The sequence below is a fragment of the Macaca thibetana genome, chromosome 7 (assembly GCF_024542745.1).
Source record: "Macaca thibetana thibetana isolate TM-01 chromosome 7, ASM2454274v1, whole genome shotgun sequence".
Classification (NCBI taxonomy): Eukaryota; Metazoa; Chordata; class Mammalia; order Primates; family Cercopithecidae; genus Macaca; species Macaca thibetana.
The window spans coordinates 142,887,293-142,910,874 of record NC_065584.1 but is presented as its reverse complement, the minus strand read 5'-3'; the positions used below and the strand labels follow the sequence as shown (position 1 = coordinate 142,910,874).

The following is a 23,582-nucleotide window of genomic DNA, read 5'->3' as shown; positions in this document are numbered from 1 at the left end:
TGGGGCCACGGGAGATGTTAAATCAAACACAACAGCATTTCTTAAGGGTGACCCATTGTTCCACATTGGAATTTCTTAGGGCTGTTATTCAACAACAGGCATCCTAGACCCCTTCCCAAGCCCACCACGAATCTGCAGATAGGTCCAGGAATTCTGCAAGTGTGTTTGGCTTCCCAGTGATTCTTTGGCATCTGACATTTGAAAGATACCACCACAGAGAGGGAGATACACTGAGATTTTTGAGATTGTGAGCTGTTAAAAGCGTTTCTTTGGGCAAACAACAAAAAAGAGATGTTGCATCTAGCACAGCACCTTGGAGCGGCAGCGCTGACATCACCTGGTGATTCACCTGCCCTGAAGCTTGAGAAGCCTCGGGCTGGTGTGGCGGTTCTCAGGCTCCAGGGGCAGGCAGCGTTAGCCACGGGCAGTGGGGAGACGCTGGTGTGGGATTCAAAGACCTGGGTGCGAATCCTTGTCCTGGCACCTACGGCTGTGTAAAGTTGGGATAGTCACTTCACCTTTCTGAGCTTCTATACTCCATCACTAGGGCCTAATAATACTCACTGCACATGATGAACGTGAGTATTAAATTGTGAAACTGCCTGGCACAAGCGGGTGCTTCATAGACGTTAGCAGGAGATTGAATCAGCGGTCACCTTTGCTGGGTTTCTCCCGCTTTGACTCTGATCGTCTTCAGAACGAGGCCTGGGTGGCGGGGCCCTGTGCTCCATGGGATGATGGTCTGGACTGTGTTCCAGACATTGGCCCACACTGCACTGCTTTCCCACTTGAACTTGATCATGATCAGCTCACCGATATCCACATCCAGCGTGATAAGAAAGGAATATGTTTTATTACTAGCAATTCCTTTGCCCCTTGAACACACAAAGAAAATCAGACACAATCAGTTTAGTTGTAACAGCGAAGTGACGGTCACACACATTCAGGATGTGTTATGTTTCCCTGAATGACTTGGGATTTTTGCTGCATTTCCCAAACTAGCGTTCAACAGACTATTGATAGAGCTAGCAGTAGGTGTGCCAGGATAAAAAAGAGATTTCCAGATAATAAAATTGGGAAAACTATACTATTTTCTGTGTTAACACATCAAAAGGGCTCTGAGAAGTCCCGCTATAACAAACCTAGTTAACTTTCTCTAGCTTAGCTTTTAGGAAGAAGCTGCCTTGGAGACAGAGGGGCTTTGGCAATGGCGTCCGGACAGTTCAACTTTCTGTAGGTTTAACATAGTATGCCTACACCATGCACTCTCTCCCACATAATGCTCCTCCCCCCATATAAATAGAAACCTCTATTAAAACAGTGAGGCATAACAGTAGTAGAAAAACTCCACATAAAAAGGATGCACCGATTTAGAGCAAGATTTAAATGCAGACTCTGAGGTATCATTATCAGCTTTAGTCACTAATCTCCAAGACATTAAAATATCCCAACGTTGACAGAATAGCGAGATGCCCTTTCTGCTCTTGAGAACTATCCCCTGGGAGAGATTTTTGGCTGTGCAGAGGCAGCGCTGGATTTAGGGCGAGGCAGATGGATGGAGGGGTCCCTTGTGTGGCTTGGCATAGCTCTTCCTCAGTGTGCTGTTAAGAATTGTTTAGGAATCCCCTTGCCCTGCCAGGTTGTGAGCATCCAGAGGCTAGGGTCCTCTGTATCCTTAGGTAGGTGTTGGACAGAGCACCAACAAATGCTTGCTGAATGACTGAATCAGTGTGATGATCAGAGATCCAAAGCTGGGGGCAATTTTCGGGAAGCTCAGGACCATCCCTGGAGTGGGTGAGAGGCTACTGTCACTTCCCAGGGAGAGTCCACACTGAGGGCGGAAAGGCCAGAGAGGCTGGGGAGCCTCAGAGTGAGCAGGTGGGTAACAGGGTGAAGGACAGATGGGGAGGCTGGCAGAGCAGGCTGATTGAAATTGGAAATCTGTGCCAAGTCAAAAGATACCACTTTAATTTCTGGGTTATGAACTCACTGGAAAGGCTCTTGGGACCTTCTTGGGAACGCCTGCTCTGCCCCTCACCACTCGCCTCTGTACTGCAGGCCCTGGTGGGGCCACCTCCAGTTTCCCTGTCTGTTCAGTCCACAGTGCATAACATTGAGCAGGTGGTGGGACCTGGAGAGGCTGAGGAGGGACTTGAGGGTCTGGGCTTGGGTGAATGTCCTGTCTGACCAGGATGGCTATGTGGGATGGGCTGTGTTTACTAAAGGGGTTGTTTCTGAAGCACCAAATATTTATTTATGTTCACAAAAAGAACCAAACACTAACAGTTGATTTGTGGACCAAGAGTTTTCCGCTTTAGACAAGAGCTAGCTCAGGTAGTACCTGGCACCTACCACAGTGCCCTGCACGGTGATTGGTGCTCAAATGCTCAAGCCTGTGTAAACTAAAAATAAAACTCTAAGCCCGCCAACCATCTGAATGGACCTCTTCTCTCAGCCAAGGGCATTCCAAAGTTAACCTGAAAAACAAGTTCAAGGCCATGGTGGGAAGGGGAGGTGGGACATGCCTCATTGTACTCTCCTCCCTTTGGAATTCAGGCACAACTGACCAGCATTAACATTAAAACTCAGATTTTAAGACTGATGAAGCAGACTTTTTGTAGCAATAAGACACCAAATTCCAGCCAGAGTCTAGTATAGCATCACCTGACAGACAGTAGGCCCTGAAAGAAATTAAATGATTTTACCCTAAAATATATTTCTTTGATGTGTTTTGAAAGGGCCCTGAACAGCTGTCTCTTGGGGGGAAACTCCACATTCTGTAGAGAATTCCCTTCCCTTTCCAGGTCTTTTCACTGATCCAGGAGAGAATTAACTAAGTCTGGCACCTTTTTAAGTCTGATAAGAAACATTTACAATCAATTCTCTCTGAAGCCTGCTACCTGGAGGCTTCATCTGCATAATAAGAACCTTGGTCTCCGCAACCCCTTATCTTAATCCAGACACTCTCTTCTATTGATTCTAGATCTTTAGATAAACTCGTTCAACCAATGCCAATCAGAAAATCTTTGAATGCGCCCGTGACCTGGAAGTTCCCCTGCACCCCCAACCCCAAACCACTTTGAGTTGTCCCGCCTTTCTGGACCAAACCAGTGTACATCTTACAAGTACTGATTGATGTCTTGTATCTTCCTGTAACGTATAAAACCAAGCTGTAGCGTGACCACCTTGGATACAGGTCACCAGCACCTCCTGAGGCTGTGTCATGGGCATGTCTTTAACCTTGGCAAAATAAACTTCTAAATTGATTGAGACGTGTCTCAGATACTTTTTGGTTTACATCTGGAATAAAGTAGTAGTAGCTGGCCTGACTCTTGAAAATTACAGAGTCCATTTATACCCTTGCAAGAAAAATAAGCGCGTCATCACCCTAGGGGGCTACACCTCCTACTCACAGAGTGATGGCAATTTTCTGCATTTTCTCTTTTGTTCCGAGTAGTGACATGGTAAAAGTTGTTTGTATTGGCGTCTCAGTTTGGTTGATGAACTGGATCTTGAACTGGTAATGATAAACTAGAGAGAGGGAGAGAGAAAGAGAGAGAATGTAAGCAGGACTTTTCAATTTAAAAATCTCTTATTTCTTTCTTTTTTTTTTTTTTTTTTTGGGACGGAGTCTCGCTCTGTCGCCCAGGCTGAAGTGCAGTGGCTGGATCTCAGCTCACTGCAAGCTCTGCCTCAGCCTCCCGAGTAGCTGGGACTACAGGCGCCCGCCACCTCGTCCGGCTAGTTTTTTGTACTTTTTAGCAGAGACGGGGTTTCACCATGTTAGCCAGGATGGTCTCGATCTCCTGACCTCGTGATCCGCCCGTCTCGGCTTCCCAAAGTGCTGAGATTACAGGCTTGAGCCACTGCGCCCGGCCAAAAAATCTCTTATTTCTTAAAATTTAAACATGTAGAGGGAAAAGTTTGGATAGGTATCAAAATGTTACCAACATTTTTTTTTTTGCTCCTGAATGGTGGTTTATCTTCTTGTTTTTCCTTCTGTGTATTTCCTAAATGTCTACACAGGACTTATGTTGTGTTTGTAATGTAATAATGATAAATATTCACCAACAAAAGGTGGCAGAATAGGAGTATAGGATATCTGGCATTCTCATTGATTTCTAGGTGCAAGTTCTGTTGTAATATTTCATGTGTTTGGCGAGGGCCTCCTTCTGTAAATCAAAGAATATATGCCTTTTAGGCATTTGACGAGGCAAGAGGGAACACGCTGCCATTTTACACTATTGCTGCTGTCTGGTGGGGTGTGTCTCAGGGTGGGGCAGAGCTCCAGCTAAGAAATATATGCCCTAGTGACCAAATATTTATATTCTGGGACAGTTCCTGGAAACAAGCTCTGTGAGGTTCAATGAGTGTATTTCCTAATAGAAATAACATAACTCGAGTTCCAGAACTTGGGCCTAGAAGCTTTCCGTTTTATCAAATGTCCAGAATGTCCTCCTACTGATGGATTGGTTGGAAGAGGATAATTTATTTTATTCTTCTTTACCGAATACAGTCTACATTTAGTTATCGAAAGCAAATGGCTTACTATTAGACAGGCATTGTTAAACACATTGCATCATTAAATGTTAAATACATTTTTGCATTGTTGAATACATTGCAACATCTCATTTCCTTATCACAACCCTATGATGTAGGCATTGTTATTATCACCCCTGTTTTATAAATAAGAAAACTGGAGCTCAGATAGATGAAAGTGACTTGCTCAAGGTCAAATAGCAGCATCTGTGCTCTTAGCCTCCCTTACCCTAGATGGTGTTGGCTTAGCTTGCATGGTGGCACAGCTACGGAGCTGTTTCGAAAATTATCCTACCTCATTCCAAAATGGCTGATTACTGCTTGGACTTCTTTCTCTTGTCTCCCTATTCTCCCCAGTGGATTCCCAAGGGTTGGATACAGGGTCCAGCTTCCAGACCAGGATTGGCTTTTGTTTTGTTTTGAGTTTTCTTTTTTTTTTGAGACAGGGTCTCTCTCTGTCACTCAGGCTGGGGTGCAGTGCCACCTCGGCTTACTGCAGCCTTGACCTCCTGAGCTCTCTTGTCGCCATATTCTCTAAGTATCTACAGTGTTCTAGCTCCAAGATTGCAAACAGGCTTAATCTGGAATGTTAATTCCATTTGATTGATAATAGCTGCCTAGAGCCCTGTGTTGAGATGGATTCTGAGGCCATGTCCAGGCTTGTGGCAAGATGAGTGTCTGGCTTGGGCAAAGGATAAGGGATTTATGGAATGCTTGCTGTGTATTTTCCTTTCCTATTTAGACAGTGGTTAATCCACGAATCCTAACAGTGCCTTGCACACAGTAGGTGCTTAATAAACTTTTGTGGGATGAATGAACTGATGGTTTGCTTGGGGGTGACATATCACAATGCACATTAACATCTAACAACATGGAAATCACCCGTGAGGATTCAAGACCTGAGTTTCAAGCTTCGTCGTAGGAGAATGTTAAAAAATTAGATCATGGTAACTAGCCACTTGACCATCCATTCCTTGTACCCAGCATGTGGAAGTTCATCTCTTCATCGATCAATCTACTAACTCTTAAGTGGTACCATTTCTGCTGGAGGTTGGTAGCTATACAGCAAGCCCAGCAGAGGGTATTGCCAATGCTGTATTGCTAACACATCAGCTCCAGTGTCCTGGTATGCCGGTATTGCTGAGTTTCTAGATTACACAATCCTATCCTTGGCGTAAACTAATCTTCCCATTTGGATTTTGTGTTTAATTTGCTTATGTGAGTGGGGATATCTCTTGGGTTTACCAAAGGGGTTATCTCTGAAGCACCAAATGTTTATTTATGTTCACAACAAGAGGCAAATACTAAGAGTTGATTTGTTGGCCAAGAGCTTTCTGCTTTAGGTAAGAGCTCGCTCAGGTAGTATCTGGTACCTACTACAGTACCCTATGCACCAGTGGTCCCTAGCCTTTTGGGCACCAGGGATGGGTTTCATGGAAGACGGTTTTTCCATGGACTGGTGTAGGGGCAGGGAGGATGGCTTTAGGATGAAACTGTTCCACCTCAGATCATCAGGCATTAGATTCTCATAAGGAGTGCACAACCTAGATCCCTAGCATGTGCAGTTTACAATAGGGTTTGTGCTCCTGTGAGAATCTTATGCCGCCACTGCTCTGACAGGAGGCGGAGCTCAGGTGGTAATGCGTGCTCACCCGCCACTCACCTCTGGCTGTGAGGCCCGGATCCTAATGGCCCACAGTCTGTGGCTCAGGGGTTGAGGACCCCTGCTGTAACACAATAGATGCTCAAATCCCAAGCCTGGAATAAGGTAATTTGATGCCCTCAAGACAGCAAAACAGGCTGTGGGTGAGAAGTAAGAAAAAAGCTGGCTGGGCGCGGTGCCTCACACCTGTAATCCCAGCACTTTGGGAGGCTGAGGTAGGCCGATCATGAAGTCAAGAGATTGGAACCATCCTGGCCAACTTGGTGAAACCCCATTTCTACTAAAAATACAAAAATTAGCTGGGCGTGGTGGCAGGCACCTGTAGTCACAGCTACTCGGGAGGCTGAGGTAGGAGAATTGCTTGAACCTGGGAGGTGGAGGTTGCAATGAGCCGAGACTGCACCACTGCACTCCAGCCTGGGTGACAGAGCAAGACTCTGTTTCAAAAAAAAAAAAGAAAAGAACTACAGGCGCAAGTCCTGGGAAAGGTCCCTAAACTCTTGGGTGGCACCACTGGAGAGAGGGACTTAGCCCGTCACCCCAGAAGCCTCTGGAGACGTCTTACACTATTTGGGGGTTGTCAAGGAAACTCTGTAACAAGTGAACAGTCTTATAAAGTCAAACTGAGACAAAAAGGACAGTTCTTTCCAAAGACAGTTTCCAAAGAAAGAACTTTCCAAAGTAGGGGAGGGGGTAAGATGTGGGAGGACCGGCCTTGGGTTAACCTCCTTATGAGTAGTCAGGACATCTTCCAGAGAACTCAAGGAACACTCACAGTAACCGATCTTCAATTCAGTTTAATATGATATGTATTAATTGGAAGTTAATTGTGTGTTCAGCCCAGTGTTAAATGCAAGTAAAAGCATATAATGGCAGTATGCATAGTAATAACATTGGCTAATATCTATTTTGGCTTTTGCCAGGTGCTTTGCATCTGTCATCTCACTTAACCCTCAGACAAATGATACTATTATTATCTCATTTTAGAGAAGAGGAGACTGAAGCACAGAGAAGTTAAGTGACTTTTCTGGGATCACACAGCTGGTAAGTCGTATATGGCTGGGGCGTCAGCTCTCGCAACCTGACTCCAGAACTTAAACTTCTACATGTTTATACCCAGGACCACTAGCTTTATATACTCTAAGAAAAAAGCTGAATTGTGGAAAGAGATTGAAGTTAAAAAATGTCATAACATTTGTTTAAAAATAAACTAAAAACACCTGAAATATTCAGTAATAGAGGGATGGCTATGAACTAATAACAGCAATTATGATAACTACCATTTAGCTCTTCACCATGTCCCAGACATTGAGCTAATAGTTTCACAAAATTATCTCATTTCTCTTTACAACAACTTTATAAGATGCCTACTTTATCTTCCCTCCCACATCATTTTACAAAGGAAGAAGCTGAAGCTCAGAAAAAGTTAAGTAGCTTGTCGTTGTCACGTGGCTAATAACTGATGAAGCCGCAATTAGAAGTTAGTCTGCTGATTCTCAGTTCATCGTCCCCAACATGTGATTTACTCTTATGAAGCCATTAAAAACTATTTTTGGAATGATTTCAATGCTTATGAAAGAAGTGAAGAAGAAAACAAAAACAAAAAAACACAGGCTATGACATTGTCTAGTGTGAGACCAACTCTGCAAAACAGAATGTGTAGAAGTAGGGGAATTCACAAAAAATATTAACAGTGCTTATCTCTGGAGAGGGCACAGTGGTCATTTTTATTCTCTTCTTTATGTTCTTCTGCAAGTTTCATGTTTTCTGCAGTAAACATGTGTTCTAATTGGAATCCTATTGGAAAAAGAAAGAGCTTTTACAAGTATTGAAAAAGAAGAAAAAGAGCACTAGAAGCTGCAGTCCTTTGTGGCCTCTGCCTTGTCTCATGGGCATCTGTGTCCATGTCTTATCTCCCCAAAGGCAGTCTCAGAACCACACTATTGCTTGGATCTCCACAAGGGCACAGCACACACTAGGCATCCAAGGAGTACTTAACAGGCTCTCTGAGTGAAGAATGACATGGATATACAACTGCATTAAAGACACCAAGAATGAGAAAATAGCTTCCGTTTGTTGAGATCCTACTATGCATCAAGCTGCATACTAAGTGTTTTACATACATCATTTTTGTCCTCATAACAAGTTAAATAATGATGCCCTGCTGGGTAGTGTCCATCTGCTCCCTCTACCCCCGCTGTCCTCATCCACTCTGCCCTCCACTGCTCAGCTCTGAGCCCCAGGATGGGATCCCTTAGGCTGCATCTGCCGGGCTCCCTCATTGATTGGTTTCTGGTTGGGTGTGACCACTGGAGGGAGAGGCACTAGCAGGAGATCAGGGCGGAGAAGAGCTCTGGAGCCTGACTGTGCAGTCACTGCCCTCCCACGATTGGCAGCAGCCCCTCCTCCACGGCTCCGGTTCTCCCACGGCCAGTCCCTTCCCTGGCTCCATCCATCCTGCTGTTAGAGGCAGGGAGCAGCCTCAGTCCTTGTTGGTTTCCTTAACACTGTCCACCCCTCTGTAAGGAGTCCCACTTGCTTTCTTCAACTGATCTAGGCCAGTGGAGTCCTGTTTTCTGCTGAGACCTAGACTGATGCAGTGTTAATTATCCTGGTGAATATAAATAAGGAAGTGGAGGTTTGGAGACCTATAGTTATCCAGATAGTTCAGTGGAGCAGGATTAAAAGCCAGGTCCGTCTAATTCCAAAAGACCCTTTCTATATTGCCTGCTGTTTTGGTTCTGCAAGCTGAGTCTGTCCCTTGAAAGCAAATGGCGAACAGCTCCCGAAGAAAAGTTGTGGTTCAACACCTGCTTCCAATGAAGCCACCGAGACCAAGTGCCTGCCAGCTCTGACCCCTTGACATCCATCCTGGGCTATCGCTGCCGCAGAGGATGCTCTCCTGTCCCCTAAACGTCTGGTCCCCGAGCCGGGGAAAATGTTTCATGCCCTTGTCTTGGCGATACACTTTTTCTTCCCTTTTCCTTAAGTTGTGAGTAGGAGGAGATTGATTTCTGCATTTGAGATGCTATGGTTCCACGATTTTAGGAGAAGGTGCTGTGTAAAACCCAGGAGTCAGCTTTAGAGGATACAAAGTCCCCTTTAGCTTGCACATCCTATGAATGAGAATTGCCTATCTCCGCAACATGAGTCCCCAGAGTAGCACCTCTTCAGGAGGGTGGAACCTGCCAAGGTGCGTGGGCTGTGAGGAGCCAAGCCAGCATGCTTTCTGAGGCTCACGAGGGAACGGGCTGTGGACAGAACCTGCACTGATGGCTGAGGCACCCTTAAGTTTGCAGGAGCACTCCTGAGAAACTCCATGTCTGCACAGGGAATCTTGTGTGACGGCACTTTTTTGGAGAAATCTTTAAATGAAATTAACTTTAAATATAAATGAGTCTTTCATGCTGAGAACTAGTTCCTACTGAGAACTAGCTCCTCCTCCTCCTCCTCCTCCTCCTCCTCCTCCTCCTTCCTCCTCCTCTTTTGTAGAGATGAGGTCTCCCTATGCTGCTGAGGCTGGTCTCAAAATCCTAGGCTCACACCATCTTCCTTGGCCTCCCAAAGTGTTGGGATTACAGGTGTGAGCCACCACACCCGGTCCTAATCATTTACTTTTATTTGGATTTTTTTGTAAGTGTTTTTCTTTAAAAGTAAAAAAAAAAAAAGAAAGAAAAGAAAAGACAATTTGCCTGTCATTCTACCCTGCCACCCCCAGCACAATGATGCTATTACAAAGATTAAGGAAAAAAGTTGAGTGATTTTGCTCACTTTACCTTATGACATGTTTAATATGGACATTAAAAAATGATTTGGGGAAAATGCTTTTGATCCTGTGACTGCAAAGAGACCAGTACAACATACTCCCAAGTTCTGGCAGCAGAAATTATTTCAGGTCTTAAAGATGAAAGGCATGAAATAGTCCATTGACCTCAAATGTGACCAGGGAAACTCCATCTAGAGCAGAAATCTGAGGCCTCGGGAGAGGATTCCTCACTAGGAAGAATCCTGGATTGTAACCCTGTGTGGACCCTGCTGGTGCCATTTAATAAAGAAAAACTTATATTTCTTTTCACAAGATCAGGTTATTGAATTTATGAAAAGAGAACGTATTTCTCTCTATGTTCTGCCTCCCAGAAACAATGATTCTGAATCATTAGATGTGGGCTCTGGGAGATATTATGACTCTCTTTGCAAACATCAAAGAGGGCTTTTTTTTTTCCCCCCCGCAGTGTATGGATTTCTCTCATGGAGATGGTAGGAATGAGACCTCTTGTGTTTTCTCCAAGCTCAGAGGGCTTGTTCCTAGACCCGAAATGCCTCTAACTCAGAGGGAAGCTGAAGGTCACAGGACTGAGGGACCCAGGATGTTGTCCAGGGTGTTGCTGCACAAAGAAAGCAGCCGGTGCCAGCAACGCTGAATGAAAGTGAATTAACTCAGAGCAGGTGCAAGTGAAGAAGAAAAAGGGAAAGCGATTTTGTAAACCTTTGTTTATAATACCTGTATGTGTATGTATTTTCATGGCCACATTTGGGTTTAACAGTACAGTCCCATTTAAGTGATGCCCTGATGTCATGAGACTGGATGCTTGCCCCTTTCTTTTTTAAATTAAACTGAACTTTTTTGAAACAGGATCTCACTCTGTCACCCAGGCTAGAGTGCAGTGGCACCATCAAGGCTCACTGTAGCCTTGACCTTCTGGGCTTAAGCAATCCTCCTGCAGTCTCCCAAGTAGCTGGGACTACAGACATGCGCCACTCTATCTAGCTAAGTTTTAATTCTTTTGTAGAGATGGGGTCTTGCTTTGTTGCCCAAGCTCGTCTTGAACGCCTGGGCTCAAGTGATCCTCCCACCTTGGCCTCCCACAGTGTTGGGACTTACAGGCGTGAGCCACCATGCCTGGCCAACGCCTGCCCCTTCTGTGGGGGGTCTGTTGCTGTCTGTGAGTGGTGGAGATTGGGGAGTGTCTGTGTGTGGCCAGGACTGTTGTGCTGACTGGAGTCCTGTTGCCAGCTCTTTGTGCTGTGGGTGGAATAAGGGTCCTCAACGGGTAGACAGAGCCCAGGGGGTTTGAGTCCTCTCTGCCGCCTGCTACCTTGTGATCTTGAGACCACATAGCCTCTCGGGGGCTCGATTTCTTCATCTGTGAATGCGGATTAAAAACTCTCTTGTAGTGTCGCTGTAAGAGTGTGATAAGATGGTGATGAAAAAATGCCTGTATTCCAGAAGGTGTTAATCGGGTGTTACCTACTTCCTTCCTTCACACTGAACTGACCAGGGCAGGTTTTCAGACCCACCTGCAGGTCCCAGTCATTATGTCAAGGTCACAAAAGTGGTTTGCAGCAAGGCCAAGATTCTTGACACTCCTTATCCCAACCCCAAGCCTGTGCTTTCTACGACACCTGCCCCTCCCGCCCACCCCCCGCTTCTTCTGGAATTCTCCCTGAAGTCAGTGGAAACCTTCCAAAGAAGAAGCTGAGACAAGCCAAAAACAGACTGCCCGAGTCACAGTTTGGCTCGTCATCTCGCCGACCAGCAGGAAAGGGTGCTCTCATGGCTGCCGTGCGCAACAGAAGCAAGTGTCCCTCAGCCCCCACCCAGGGAGTCTTGAGTGCAGGGGGAAAGGGCAGCATGGGGAGGACAGGAGAAGAGGCGAGGAGACACAGAAGAGGGAGTGTGGAAGGAGGGCAGAGAGGAGGAGGCGGGACACACAGCTGGAATGCCGCAGGAGGGAGAGGCACTCAGTGGAGGGGCCTTGGTCCTACGCCCGAGGCCAAGGGCAGTGAAAGGAGCAAAGGCTGGGATTCAGTGCGGTGCTTCCTGCTCACAAATTGTGTGACTTTGCCCTGACCGTGTGTGTGTGTGTGTGTGTGTGTGTGTGTGTGTGTGTGTGTGTCTGTCTGTCTGTCTGTCTGTCTGTCTGTCTGTCTCGGGGTTGCTGTGAGGCTCCAATGGGAAATGAGCTAATGTGTACAACACATCCAGCCCAGTGCCCGGGCAGAGCGCCCCCCGAGGGCCCCTTCCCTCCTCTCCACCCGGTTACCTCATCTGACTGCTCTGAGGATGAAATGAGACCAGGCGCTGGTGAAACAGGATTTACTCCGTACAGATCCGTTTCCCTCCCCCTCCCTTAAAAACAGGCTCCCAAACTGGTAAAGGTTCCTTGTGAGAGAGTGAGAATGGAAGTGGGCGATAAATTGCCTGGTTTCGCTCAGCGACTGTTTCCCAATTCTCTCTCGCTACTGCTGTACTCTCGCAGTGTTTACCCGAGTTCTGGCGTACGGTTGTAGAAAATAGATCCTTTGATGGTTTTGTCGAAATATCTTGGGAGCCAGAGGAATTCAGGCCAAGTTAGTCATCTTTTGTGAAACTACAATCAGGAGGCGATGTTTATCTTGCCCAACCAGACCCTGCACTAAAATATACAGTACAATTAGATGTTTTTGAAAAATCGGCCTTGTGGTTTCTCTGTAGGCCCAGGTTGGGCAAGTCTGCTCTCTTAAGAGTGTAATATGTATTCATCAAAATGCTGGAGGTGGCTGGTGACATAGGCTTTGGGGGCCCAGGTCGGTTGTGATCATGGTTGTGATGGGCGGGGAGTGGTGTAGCTGCGGTGGCCTAGATTAAATTCTTCGTCCCAGCACCACCAATAGACCCCTCGGCAGCGATGGAAATGTTTTATTTCTGTGCTCTCTGATGCGGTAGCCACGTCTTCGAGCACTTGAAAGGTGGCTTGTGTGACTGACAAACTGAATTTTTGGTTCCATTTAATTTAAAGTAACTTAGATTTGGATTTAAATAGCCACATATGGTTTGTGGCTACCATATTGGACAACATAGCATTATACAGATAGCAGTATCCCATGAGCAGCTGCTTCAAGCAGGCGAGTCTCACATGGGTGCACTTTCCAGCCATGCCCAGGGCGGCTCGATATGACCACAGAGACGTTACTCTCCACTAGCAAGTGAAACTGGGTTGAGCGGGTGAGGACTTTGCTCACTGGAGGGGCTGAAGCGGAACTGGGGAGAATTTATAGGGGAACAGAAAAGGAGAGGTTGTGGGCTGGGCGCGGTGACTCACACCTGTAATTCCAGCACTTTGGGAGGCCCAGGCGGGTGGATCACCTGAGGTCAGGAGTTAGAGACCAGCCTGGCCAACACGGTGAAACCCTGCCTCTACTAAAAATACAAAAATTAGCTGGGCGTGGTGGTGCACGCCAGTAATCCCAGCTAGTTAGGAGGCTGAGGCAGGAGAATCACTTGAACCCTGGAGGTGGAGGTTGCAGTGAGCCAAAATCACGCCACTGCCCTCCAGCCTGGACGACAGAGTGAGACTCGGTCTCAAAAAAAAAAGTAAGAAAGAAAAGGAGAGGGTGTGGCGCAAGCCACAGTTCATCACTGGAACCTCCATCCGGGCTGGGGCTTTCGGTTCCTGACCAGTTTCAGGCAGTCCTGCCTTTAGCCTCCTCCTCACTGGATGTTCCCAGGAGCAAGATAAGTAGTCGGTAATAAAGAGACACAAATGTGGTCTCCAAGGGGCTCATCTCGGGTTGGTCTCCACCGAGCACCCTGAAGGTAGGACTGTGTTTGAAGAATGCACAGATGGATGAGTACATTGGTTTTGGTAGCTGGTGGGTGAGGTAATCATGCTCTAATGCAATTCTTTGGTCTTCCTTAATAGGAAAGGGATCCTTGTGAGTTCACACCAGCAGGGGATGATGGTCGGGCACTGGGGCTGTTGGAAAATGGGAGACGCTCGGCCTGGCTGATGCCTACTGCTCTTGTTTCCCCTTCTTCCTTCTTTTGAGGCTTCCCTTCCCCATCTCCAAGCCCCCAGTAGATGTCCTAGGGCTGGACCAAGCCTCTCATTTCAAATGAAGTGCCCAGTTTGGCCCTGAACGATGAAAAATGACCTCTTTTCTTCCCAGCTGATTTCAAGGAGAATGCAATCTCCTCACCCTTCTCTTCCATACCCTCTCTCACCCCCACACGCAGACCAGTGGCAGGTTACAGAGGAGGTAAAAATCACTGTTTGGAGGCCCCGGGTCTAAATGCCAGGTCTGCCAAGAGCTTTTTGTCTCTGGACCAGTGATTTTCCCCGTCTAGGCCTTGGTTTCCCCACCTGAAAAACGGCAGGGTTGAACTGCTCCTCATGATGCAAACATTCCATGATTAAAATAGATCCAATGAAATGTGATTATCTAAGAGGCTTAATCACTCCAGGAGGCATTGCCATTTAAAAGAGGAGCTGGTTAACCCAAATGAGTCTCTAATTGTCAGCCTGCAGCGGAGGAGCTCCCCGAAGCAGGAGGACTTCCAAATTCCCTCACCTGCGTGCTGCCATCTCCTCCAGCCCTAAGGGACAGCCAGCGGAGGGACCCTTTGGCCTGAAAGATCCCGCCCTCACACCAACTACTCTTCAGATGCTATGAGCACCCACAAGACATTTCTGTCATTCCTAGACCTGCTTGGCTCACAGGAGGGAAACCTGGCTGGGGAGCAGAAGTTCAGATACACAGAGAAATCCTGTGCCTCAAAACTAAGCTGCCTGGGAGTTTGAACTCACTCCTGAGAGTCAGGCGGCCCTGTTCCAGGTCTCCTTACAGCCACACAGCTGTGGGTGCCCCACGCGACTTTTGCTTTCCTCCTCTTTAGAATGGGATAATAACCAGCTCTGCCATCCTCGCCTGGCTGTTGTGAGAACCACAAGGAGTCGATGGCTGCATCAAATGTTTTGTGTAAAATGCTCTCTGAAAGCAAAGCGGTGGCGACAGCCCGTTCACATTCTCCAGATACAAATATCTGCATGGTAATAGTCAAACAGCACATCAGATTGCCTCTCCCAGCGCTGGAGAGGCTGTGCGATGAAACAGTAAGATGCTAAATCACTCCCGAGCTGTTTGAAGGATTAGGCAGAAATGTTAATGGCAACAGATGTCGGCTTGTTCCCTCCAGGAGGATTTAGGTTTCAATGGAGCAGTTCTCTGCTGGCCTCAGCCTAAGACGTGGCCACAACGCTTTCTACAATCTTCCATTCAACCCAGAGAGCTGCCCGGCCCACTTTCTGCCCTGAGGTTAAAAACCTGGCTGGGAAACACTGGAAGCTGAATCTTGTCTTGGGAGTGCCTCAGGGTGAATATCGTATCCTATCAGATCAACTGATTCAAATCTTAGAAGGAATGAAATGCAGTCTAGAATCCAGTTTTTTTCACAGGGGCCCTGAACAGAGATGAAAGAACTGGGTTCTAGGCTGTGTTTGGAGGCGCCTCAAGTCCCTGTACAGTGAGATCTGGGTGGCCCAGGTAAACTGCGCGTGGCCGTGCAGATCTAACATTCTAGGGGAGCGTGAAAATGGATAGAGAGGCCAACCCAAGGGTCGTTTCAGAAATTATCAAGGTTTCTCCTCTTAGCCCTTGGCAGCAAGGTGGCCACACTCTTGGGACAGGAGAAAGGCTGTGTCAACGTCGCTGTCTGGAGCCTGCACAGTTTCGGAAACACTGAAGCACCTCCAGGAAAAGAACCAAGGGAACTTCTGAGCCCTGTGGACAGGGGACTGCATCCTGCCCTTCTGAAGGCTCCCCGGCTCCACACTCACCTTTGAAGGGGGACTGGGCTCGCGTCACGAGGAAGAGCTTCTTGCTCTTGCTCCGGGGCTCCTGGCGGACGTGGTAGCCCAGCGTGTTGCAGCGGCCCTTCTTGCAGCTCAGGCACAGGCCCTGGCTGAAGCTGTCCATGTCGCTGCACAGGTAGGCCACGCTCTGCGTGCCGGCATGCAGCAAGGAGTCGATGAAAAGGTGCACAGATCGCTCGTGGGAGCATTTTATGGTCTGGGTGATGGCTGGAACACAGGGCAAGAAGGATGTTATCACCTTAACCCAAAGCAGCCTCAACTCAGAGGCTCACCTTGGTTCTCAGCCCACAGGAGGTTAGAAGGAGCACTCAGAACAGGCAGGGGTGGGCTTGTCAAGGCAGACCCCCTAATAACAGCGGGATGTGGCAACTGACCGAAACTAAGGAAAGCAGACTCTCTGAGTCATGTAGTGTCAGGCAAAATCCCAGGCACTGCCGGGATCCTGAGAGCACTCCTCTATGACAGCGTGTTACAGTGGGTGTTTTAATAGGCACCCAAGTCACTAAGATCAAATTCATTAAGAGCGCAGGTTAGTGTAATTTATTATAGAAATATTTCTATCTTAAATGAGATAATTTAAAATGCCCAGGTGCTGATGCCTGGAGGGTGGGTTTTCTGGAACAGGCTTGCGTGGGACACCTTTTCTCTTAATATAACCAGATACATGAGACAATCTCGTGGCACTCTGATGGTCTGGAGAATGCTGAGGCCTCCCGACAATGTCTACCTTGTGTCCCAAAGCAGCCATTGCATCCCGTAGGTAACGGGCCTGTGAAACCAGCACAAGAACTGGATTTGGAAGGACACTGCCCAGTAACCAGGTCTGGACAGGCCTCACCTCCAAAACAAGCTTATGAGGTTGATCTACCAAGAATTTGACCCTTTTTTTTTTTTTGACTCTCCAAACTTTAATCTAATCTGTAGTAAATAATTCTCAAGGGATGTTGAGGAACCACCACAAGATATGTGAAACATTTGCTGTAAAGGGACAGCACAGGTGACTTTGCCAAAAGCTATTTCCCCAGGTGTCTGGAGGTTAAATGCCAAGATTAGTTATCGCAGTCCGTGGACGCTAGCAGCTGCATTCCTGGGGCACCTACTAGGAGACTGTGTATGCCGCGTGCCCTCTGCTCCTCCACTGCCTGCATCTTCACCGCAGCTCCTCGAGGCAGCTGTTATCAAGGAGAAAACTCAGCTTCCAAGACATCCACTAACTCACTCAAGCTCATCCACCCAGGAGATGGTGAGGGTGAAACCGCAGTTATCCAGTGAGCCCCTGTGCAGCTGTGGCTGGGAGAACTACCCCAGGAACCCTTTCAAACACAGAGGTGAAGACAACTGAGGAAAACCACCCCAAGCTTGGGCAAGCTGAATACCTACATTTGGTTCCATCACTTTGAAGTTTAGCACAAAAGAGCAATGGTAATGATTGGTCAGGAATGTGTTTACCAGGCAAATAAAGCCCATACACCATTCTGGTGGTCTGCACCGAGCTTTGTGGGGATGAAGTTTGGGATGAGGGCTGGATAGTCAGCTGGGAACTGCTGGTGGCTGGAGGGGAGGTGATGGGGTGGGGGAGGTGGGAGGGATGTAAGCAATGATAAGGGCAAGTTCCCGGAAGGCGCTCTCAGGCCTGTGCGGTGGAAGGCTGGGAGTCCAGCCAAAATGAGATGATGTGGAGTGTGAAGGTCATTCTGATATTGGAGAGGTGAGGGTGGTGTCATCACAAGAGAGTGTGTTCTCAGCTGAGTGTCGCATGATCAGGGTGAGGTGGCTTGTGGGGGTGGAGGGCTCTAGTTGGCTTGGAGTGATTGGCATGTCTTAATCAGGATGATATTTTATAATAGCAAGAAATTTCGAATGCCCCTGGAATGTGCTGCTTCTGCTGACATTTTTGTTCTTTAATCCTGTGCATATTGTCAATGTGCATGGTAATATTTCGGTTTTAGGACTTGAGAGAGAAGTGGGATCACAACCCAGATAACAGCACATTCTGTGTCTGCCCTGAGGTAAAGGGCGTAACAAGGACGTATTTGAAGCTGAATTTCCCATCGGGAGAATCTGAGTAATTTCCCCAATTAAACTGATGGGGTGGGATGAAGAGTGAGACCTTCATCAAGAAGCCACAGCCTATTAAGTGGATTCTCATGTGGTTCAGAATAGAGGCAGTCCCTGGAATGAGGAAACGTCCGGAGAAGGAAGAATAACCACAGGCGTCTGGACTCAACTCTCGGAAGAGCTGGTACCCCGGGAGAGGCTTTGCCTGGGCACATAGGGCCGGGATGAGAAGTGGAGGTTCTTGTTGGTGCCCTCCGCTCATCCTTAGGGCGTGGCCTTGGCCCGTTGCCAGGAGTGGCCTGCTGGGGGATGGGCACCCTTGCCGACTCCCATATTCTTTCTTTCTAGGTGGGCTTGGTGGCCATACACCCTGGACCCTATCCTTGCTGAACTCTTCCCTGAGTCCCACATGTTGGTAGATTCTGCTGAATTCCAGAGGCCCCATTGAAATGTAGGCCGGTGCTCCCGGCCCATGACTTCGTTCTCACCATTGAGCCCGTGCTTGGCAATATGTCTGTAGAGCTCTAGGAAGTGGCAGCCAGGCTGGAAGGAGCCCCCGTTGGGATAGAAGTCATAGTGCCCTATGGGCTGTTTGATGCCCACGCTCAGGCCCATGTGCTCCCGGGTAAAGGTATGAATGGCATCCACAAAATTGGCGTCATCTGGAGAAAGACGATTGCTGGGGGAGCTTCCCTCAAACAAAGGGCCCGCGGCATCCAACCCTAATTGGAAAGCAGGGGTAAGGGTTAGATGGGAGCAAGGAGAGGAGAAGAGAAATGTGCTCTTTAGCTTTTGGATATTATTATACATTAATGAACTAGCAGGAAGAAGAAACACCTCGGGCATAATCCTTCTCTGGACAACCTTGCCATAACCTTTTCTCAGTAAAACCACAGTAATTCATGGTGCCAACAATGACACACAGGCTGGGCATTAGCTAGTGGGGGAAAGAGGTTTGCAGAAACTATCCAGTGGTAGACACACGGTTATGATGCCTGAGGCCAGGAGGCCTGGACAACATCGTGAAACCTCATCTCTAAAAAAAAAGAATACAAAAATTAGGTGGGTGTGGTGGCATGTGCCTGTCATTTCAGCTACTCAGGAGGCTGTGGCAGGAGGATTGCTTGAGCTCAGGAGTTTGAGATTGCAGTGAACCGTGATTACACCACAGTGACCCAGTCTCGGCAACAGAGGGAGATCCTATCTCTTTTTTCTTTTTTTTTTTTTTTTTTTTTTTTTTTTTTGAGACGGAGTGTCGCTCTGTCGCCCAGGCTGGAGTGCAGTGGCCGCATCTCAGCTCACTGCAAGCTCCGCCTCCCGGGTCTACGCCATTCTCCTGCCTCAGCCTCCCGAGTAGCTGGGACTACAGGCGCCCGCCACCTCACCCGGCTAGTTTTTTGTATTTTTTAGTAGAGACGGGGTTTCACTGTATTAGCCAGGCTGGTCTCGATCTCCTGACCTTGTGATCCGCCCGTCTCGGCCTCCCAAAGTGCTGGGATTACAGGCTTGAGCCACCGCGCCCGGCCGGGAATGCTTGATTTACTTAAGCAAATCGATTTTGAGTACCTCTCAAGCTACTTTCAAGACCATCTGTTTGCATACAAAAAAAGCCAATATGCTCATTATAAGCAGTTCCAATCTACCTATCAAAGAATGAAATTTATTTGCCTGTATGTCATCAATAATTTCCCTAAACAAGCTGATTTTTCTCCTATAGTGTCATTTCATTAGAACGTCCAGAACAGCCACGGGACACCACTGTATGGGGTGAAAATGTTGTGTGCAAGTAGGGTAGCTCAAACCTCTGGGCCTCAAATGACAGATGTCTGTGCATGAAGTAAGGTGGCAGCTCCTGGCTGACTGTGGTTGGGGAGTATTTATGCACTCAAAGTTTTTGCCTGTCTTTCTTCCTCTGCCTTCTCTGGAGGACCCTCTGGTGTCCCACCCTAGCCTTGGCTTCCTTCCCTACTCGGGGGCAAAGGAATTGAGAGTAGGCTATGAGATCACCCGTTCTCCAGCTCTACCCACAGTGACAAATGAAAAATGTCCTTGGCCGGGCGCGGTGGCTCATGCCTGGTAATCCCAGCACAAGGCTGAGTCTGGCAGATCACCTGAGGTCAGGAGTTGGAGACCAATCTGGCCAACATAGCAAAACCCCGTTTCTACTAAAAATACAAAAATTAGCCAGGCGTGGTGGTGGGCATCTGTAGTCCCAGCTACTTGGGAAGCTGAGGTAGGAGAATCGCTTGAACCCGGGAGGTGGAGGCTGCAGTGAGTCAAGATCATGCCACTGCACTGTAGCCTGGGCAACAGAATCAGACAGAATCAGACTCTGTCTTAAAAAAAAAAAAAAAAAAAAGAGAAAAAGAGAAATGTCCTGATATGATTTCTATTCCTTTCTTCATCAGGCTGATGACAAGATGGCAAGAGAGTGTTGAGCCTTCCTGCTGTCTCTGAGGTGGGTGGGACTTGCTGATACGCCTAATGTGACCCACAGCACCAGTTGGATGGAGAGGGTTCTGGGCCTCTGGGCCTGAGGCTGCCTCGCTGGGTGTGGACTCTGCCCTCTGGCCCTGCTTCTCCGGTGGGAGGGCTGCTCTCCCCAGGCTACTGTGGGTTAAATCCATAGGGGCCACACGCCCGTCTGTGACCAGGCTTCCCCAGTCACCAGCAAGATGAACAAAAAAGCATGAGGAAATGAGCTCTCATCATCACAAAAGTATTCCGTTTTAATGTCTGTCATTATCCCCATTCTTTCTCGTGTTAAAAGAAATTCTTTTATAAAGAAATGGTGATAGTAGATAGTAGCTGTTTGTAAACAGCCTCATGGCCTCATGGCCGTCTGTGGTGGCTCACACCTGAAATCCTAGCACTTTGGGAGGCTGAGATGGTGGATCACCTGAGGTCAGGAGTTCGAGACCAGCCTGACCAACATGGTGAAACCCCATCTCTACTAAAAATACAAAAAATTTAGCCAGGTATGGCTTAGCTACTTGGGAGATTAAGGCAGGAGAATCGCTTGAACCCGGGAGACAGAGGTTGCAGTGAGCCAAGATCACGCCACTGCATTCCAGCCTGGTCAACAAGAGCGAAACTCTATCTCAAAACAAAACAAAACAAAACAAAACAAAAAAAACAATCCTCACTTGATAAAATATAAAATTGCAACAACTCTGTTATTCATCTAAAACGCTCTTTGTTTTGGCCTGTGAAATATTGTTTGAGCCTGCTGGGTCTTGAAGGATGAGTATGAGTTTGGGTGGGTGGGTGGTGGGCAAAGCAAACAGTGCATGCAAAGGCCCAGAGGCACAACAGGCCATGGTGTGTTCATGAAGTGGAGAAAAAACTTGTGTCGCTGAAGCCTAGAGCTATGGGAAGGGATCAGCAGGATGAGAGGCTGGGGCGCTCTGGGGCTTCCACACTGAGAAGGGCCTTGCCTGTGCCTCCTGGGTTTTTATACCTGTGGTAACAGTGGGCCTCAGACTTGGACTGGGGAACAGTTTGACCAGGTGTGTGGTTTTGGATCCCAATCCCTGTCAGTGTGAAGAGTGGGGCTGGTGTCACGGAAGCCTGGGAGGAAGGCCTTCCTTGCACATGTGCAGACCTTATTGGATATCTTGGGCCATTTCTGAGTGGGTATGAAGTTTGGGGTGAAGTTTTTGATGCAGAGCTCCCTCCCTCAACCCAAATGGGTCCCAGAATAAAACACACACGTTTCACAAATGTGGAACCGGAGGCACTAAAGTGGCTGATGAATGACAGCAAATTAAGGCTGTGATTCTTCACTCCTTAACTCGCCCAAATTGGACTTTGTAAATTATAGATTAAAAAATAAGACTCTTTCTTGCTAGAAAAGTCCATGTTTTAGTCCCATTTGGCACACCTACATGAGGCATTCATTTGAGGACAGGCAATAGGAATCGAGGCTGTAATTTGCTCTGAATTCTCTGGCATAGCAATCCATGACATTGGTCATGTTTGAGAGAATGTTACAAGTCCTCTCATGAGCTCTGATCCCTCGCAGTAAGAGTTGGGGTGTTTTAATGATGCGCCTGTTGGAAAAGCAGGTCCTTGTTGGACGCCCCCATGCAGTGGAATCAGTGTGTGAGTTATTAGGCATGGTTACCTGTGATTCTCCCAATCTTGCGCGTTCCACCGATGGAACTGCCGGCAAATCCTGACACGTGTGCACCCAGGCTGTACCCAATTAGGTGAACATGGCTTCGAGAGAATTGAACAGATTCCTGGAAGACAGCAGCGGGATGGGGGCAGGAGAAGAGCTGCCTGGATGAAAGCCTTTTGCGGTCCAGTGTGTTGTGGCACCCACCCTGTTCTTCGTGGCTGCTCGGAAATGAGGTGCCTTATTCACACTCCAAACTGAAACTAGTCTGTCACCTGGCTGACTCTCCAGGGACTCAGGTACCTGTAACCTTGCCTGGTAGCTGCGGCCTCCTGCCTGCCTGTCTTCCACTGGACACTAATGCCCTACAGAAGTGATCCCACTCATTTGTATGGGGGCCTGATAGCTTACAGGGTGTGTTTGTATCCCTTAGCATATCCAAGGGGGTGAGCATAAGAGGAATAGTGGATGAGGAGAGGGGAGAAGATGGTTCTGCGAAATAGGCGTTCAAGGGAGGCATCTGAGAGAGACCTGGGGTCTGGCGTCAGTCCCGTGCCTTCTCATTCCCGTGAGCTGAGCATTAGTGCTTCTCCTGCTTGGACTGCTGTTGGAGACCAGCTTAATTCATTCACTCACAGAGGAAGGGAAAGGAGGGAAGGCAGGTGAAGGAAGGATGGGGCAGGTTGGTACCTCCAGCCACCGGAGAAGAGCCGCGACCTCCTTGCCCACGAGGCGGGTATTGCGGACAGCGATGGTGTAGTGGTGGTGGGCCAGGGTGATCCAGTCCACTAGCCCCACGTTCACTGGCTGGGCCGGCTGAGACTTCAGCGCGGCCACCATCTGCCAGATCCAGTTTTCTAGTAAGCCGTCCACCTGGGGAGGGCACAGAGGGAGGGTCACACTCGTTTCCTTTCTCCCCGCTCACCCTTCTTCCTTCTCCAGCTCTTGGATAATGCTGGCTCCTTCCCCACAAGAGGAAGGGCTTGCTACGAGGTTTCTCAGCCATGCATAGTTGACATTTTGGGCCAGAGAATTCCTTGTTGTGGGGGCTGTCCTGTGCATTGTACGATGTTTAGCATCATTCCTGGCCTTCACTAACTGGATGCCAGCAACACCCACCCACTGTTCCAGGTTTTGAAAACCAAAAATGTCTCCAGATTTTTCCCAACATTCCCCCCTCCGTAAATGATTATCTTAATGCTTTTCTACTTTGGGACTTTCTAAACCTTGAAACAGTGGAGAAATATGTGTAAATCAGGTCCTGGAAGCTGACCTGTCCCTTCGGGCCATTTGTACGCTTCCTCGTGCGTGAGGCTGCCCCACCTCACCCCTAAACCCACAGTGCTGGTTCTGCCCTGCAGACTACATGATGCTGGACTTAGCGGGATAGGCACTGTAAGTCTGACACAGTAGGAACTAAAAAATGTTTACAGATAATTGTTCTGTGTGTGTGCCTTGTTTGAGAACCAATTTGCAGGGCACTCCTAATGGTTTCACAGAGCAAAGACGCTTGTGCTGGGTCTTAAAGGATCCATAGGAGTCCAGTAAGAAGAATATGGGTGGGGGCTGG

The 23,582-nt window shown here is 48.0% G+C and overlaps 1 protein-coding gene across 2 annotated transcripts in view; it reads right to left on the bottom strand.

Annotated features, from left to right (window-relative positions):
• The window catches only part of LIPC (lipase C, hepatic type), a 162,093-nt gene that overhangs the window by 4,419 nt on the left and 134,092 nt on the right, over nt 1-23,582 (bottom strand). For both annotated transcript variants that reach the window (XM_050796825.1, XM_050796826.1), the window contains exons 4-9: nt 22,703-22,885; nt 22,019-22,136; nt 18,381-18,614; nt 15,799-16,041; nt 3,414-3,531; nt 657-875 (exon numbers count right to left, since the gene is read on the bottom strand). In XM_050796825.1, coding sequence (XP_050652782.1) covers nt 657-875; nt 3,414-3,531; nt 15,799-16,041; nt 18,381-18,614; nt 22,019-22,136; nt 22,703-22,885 — 1,115 coding nt within the window. The remainder of the gene's footprint in view (nt 1-656; nt 876-3,413; nt 3,532-15,798; nt 16,042-18,380; nt 18,615-22,018; nt 22,137-22,702; nt 22,886-23,582) is intronic.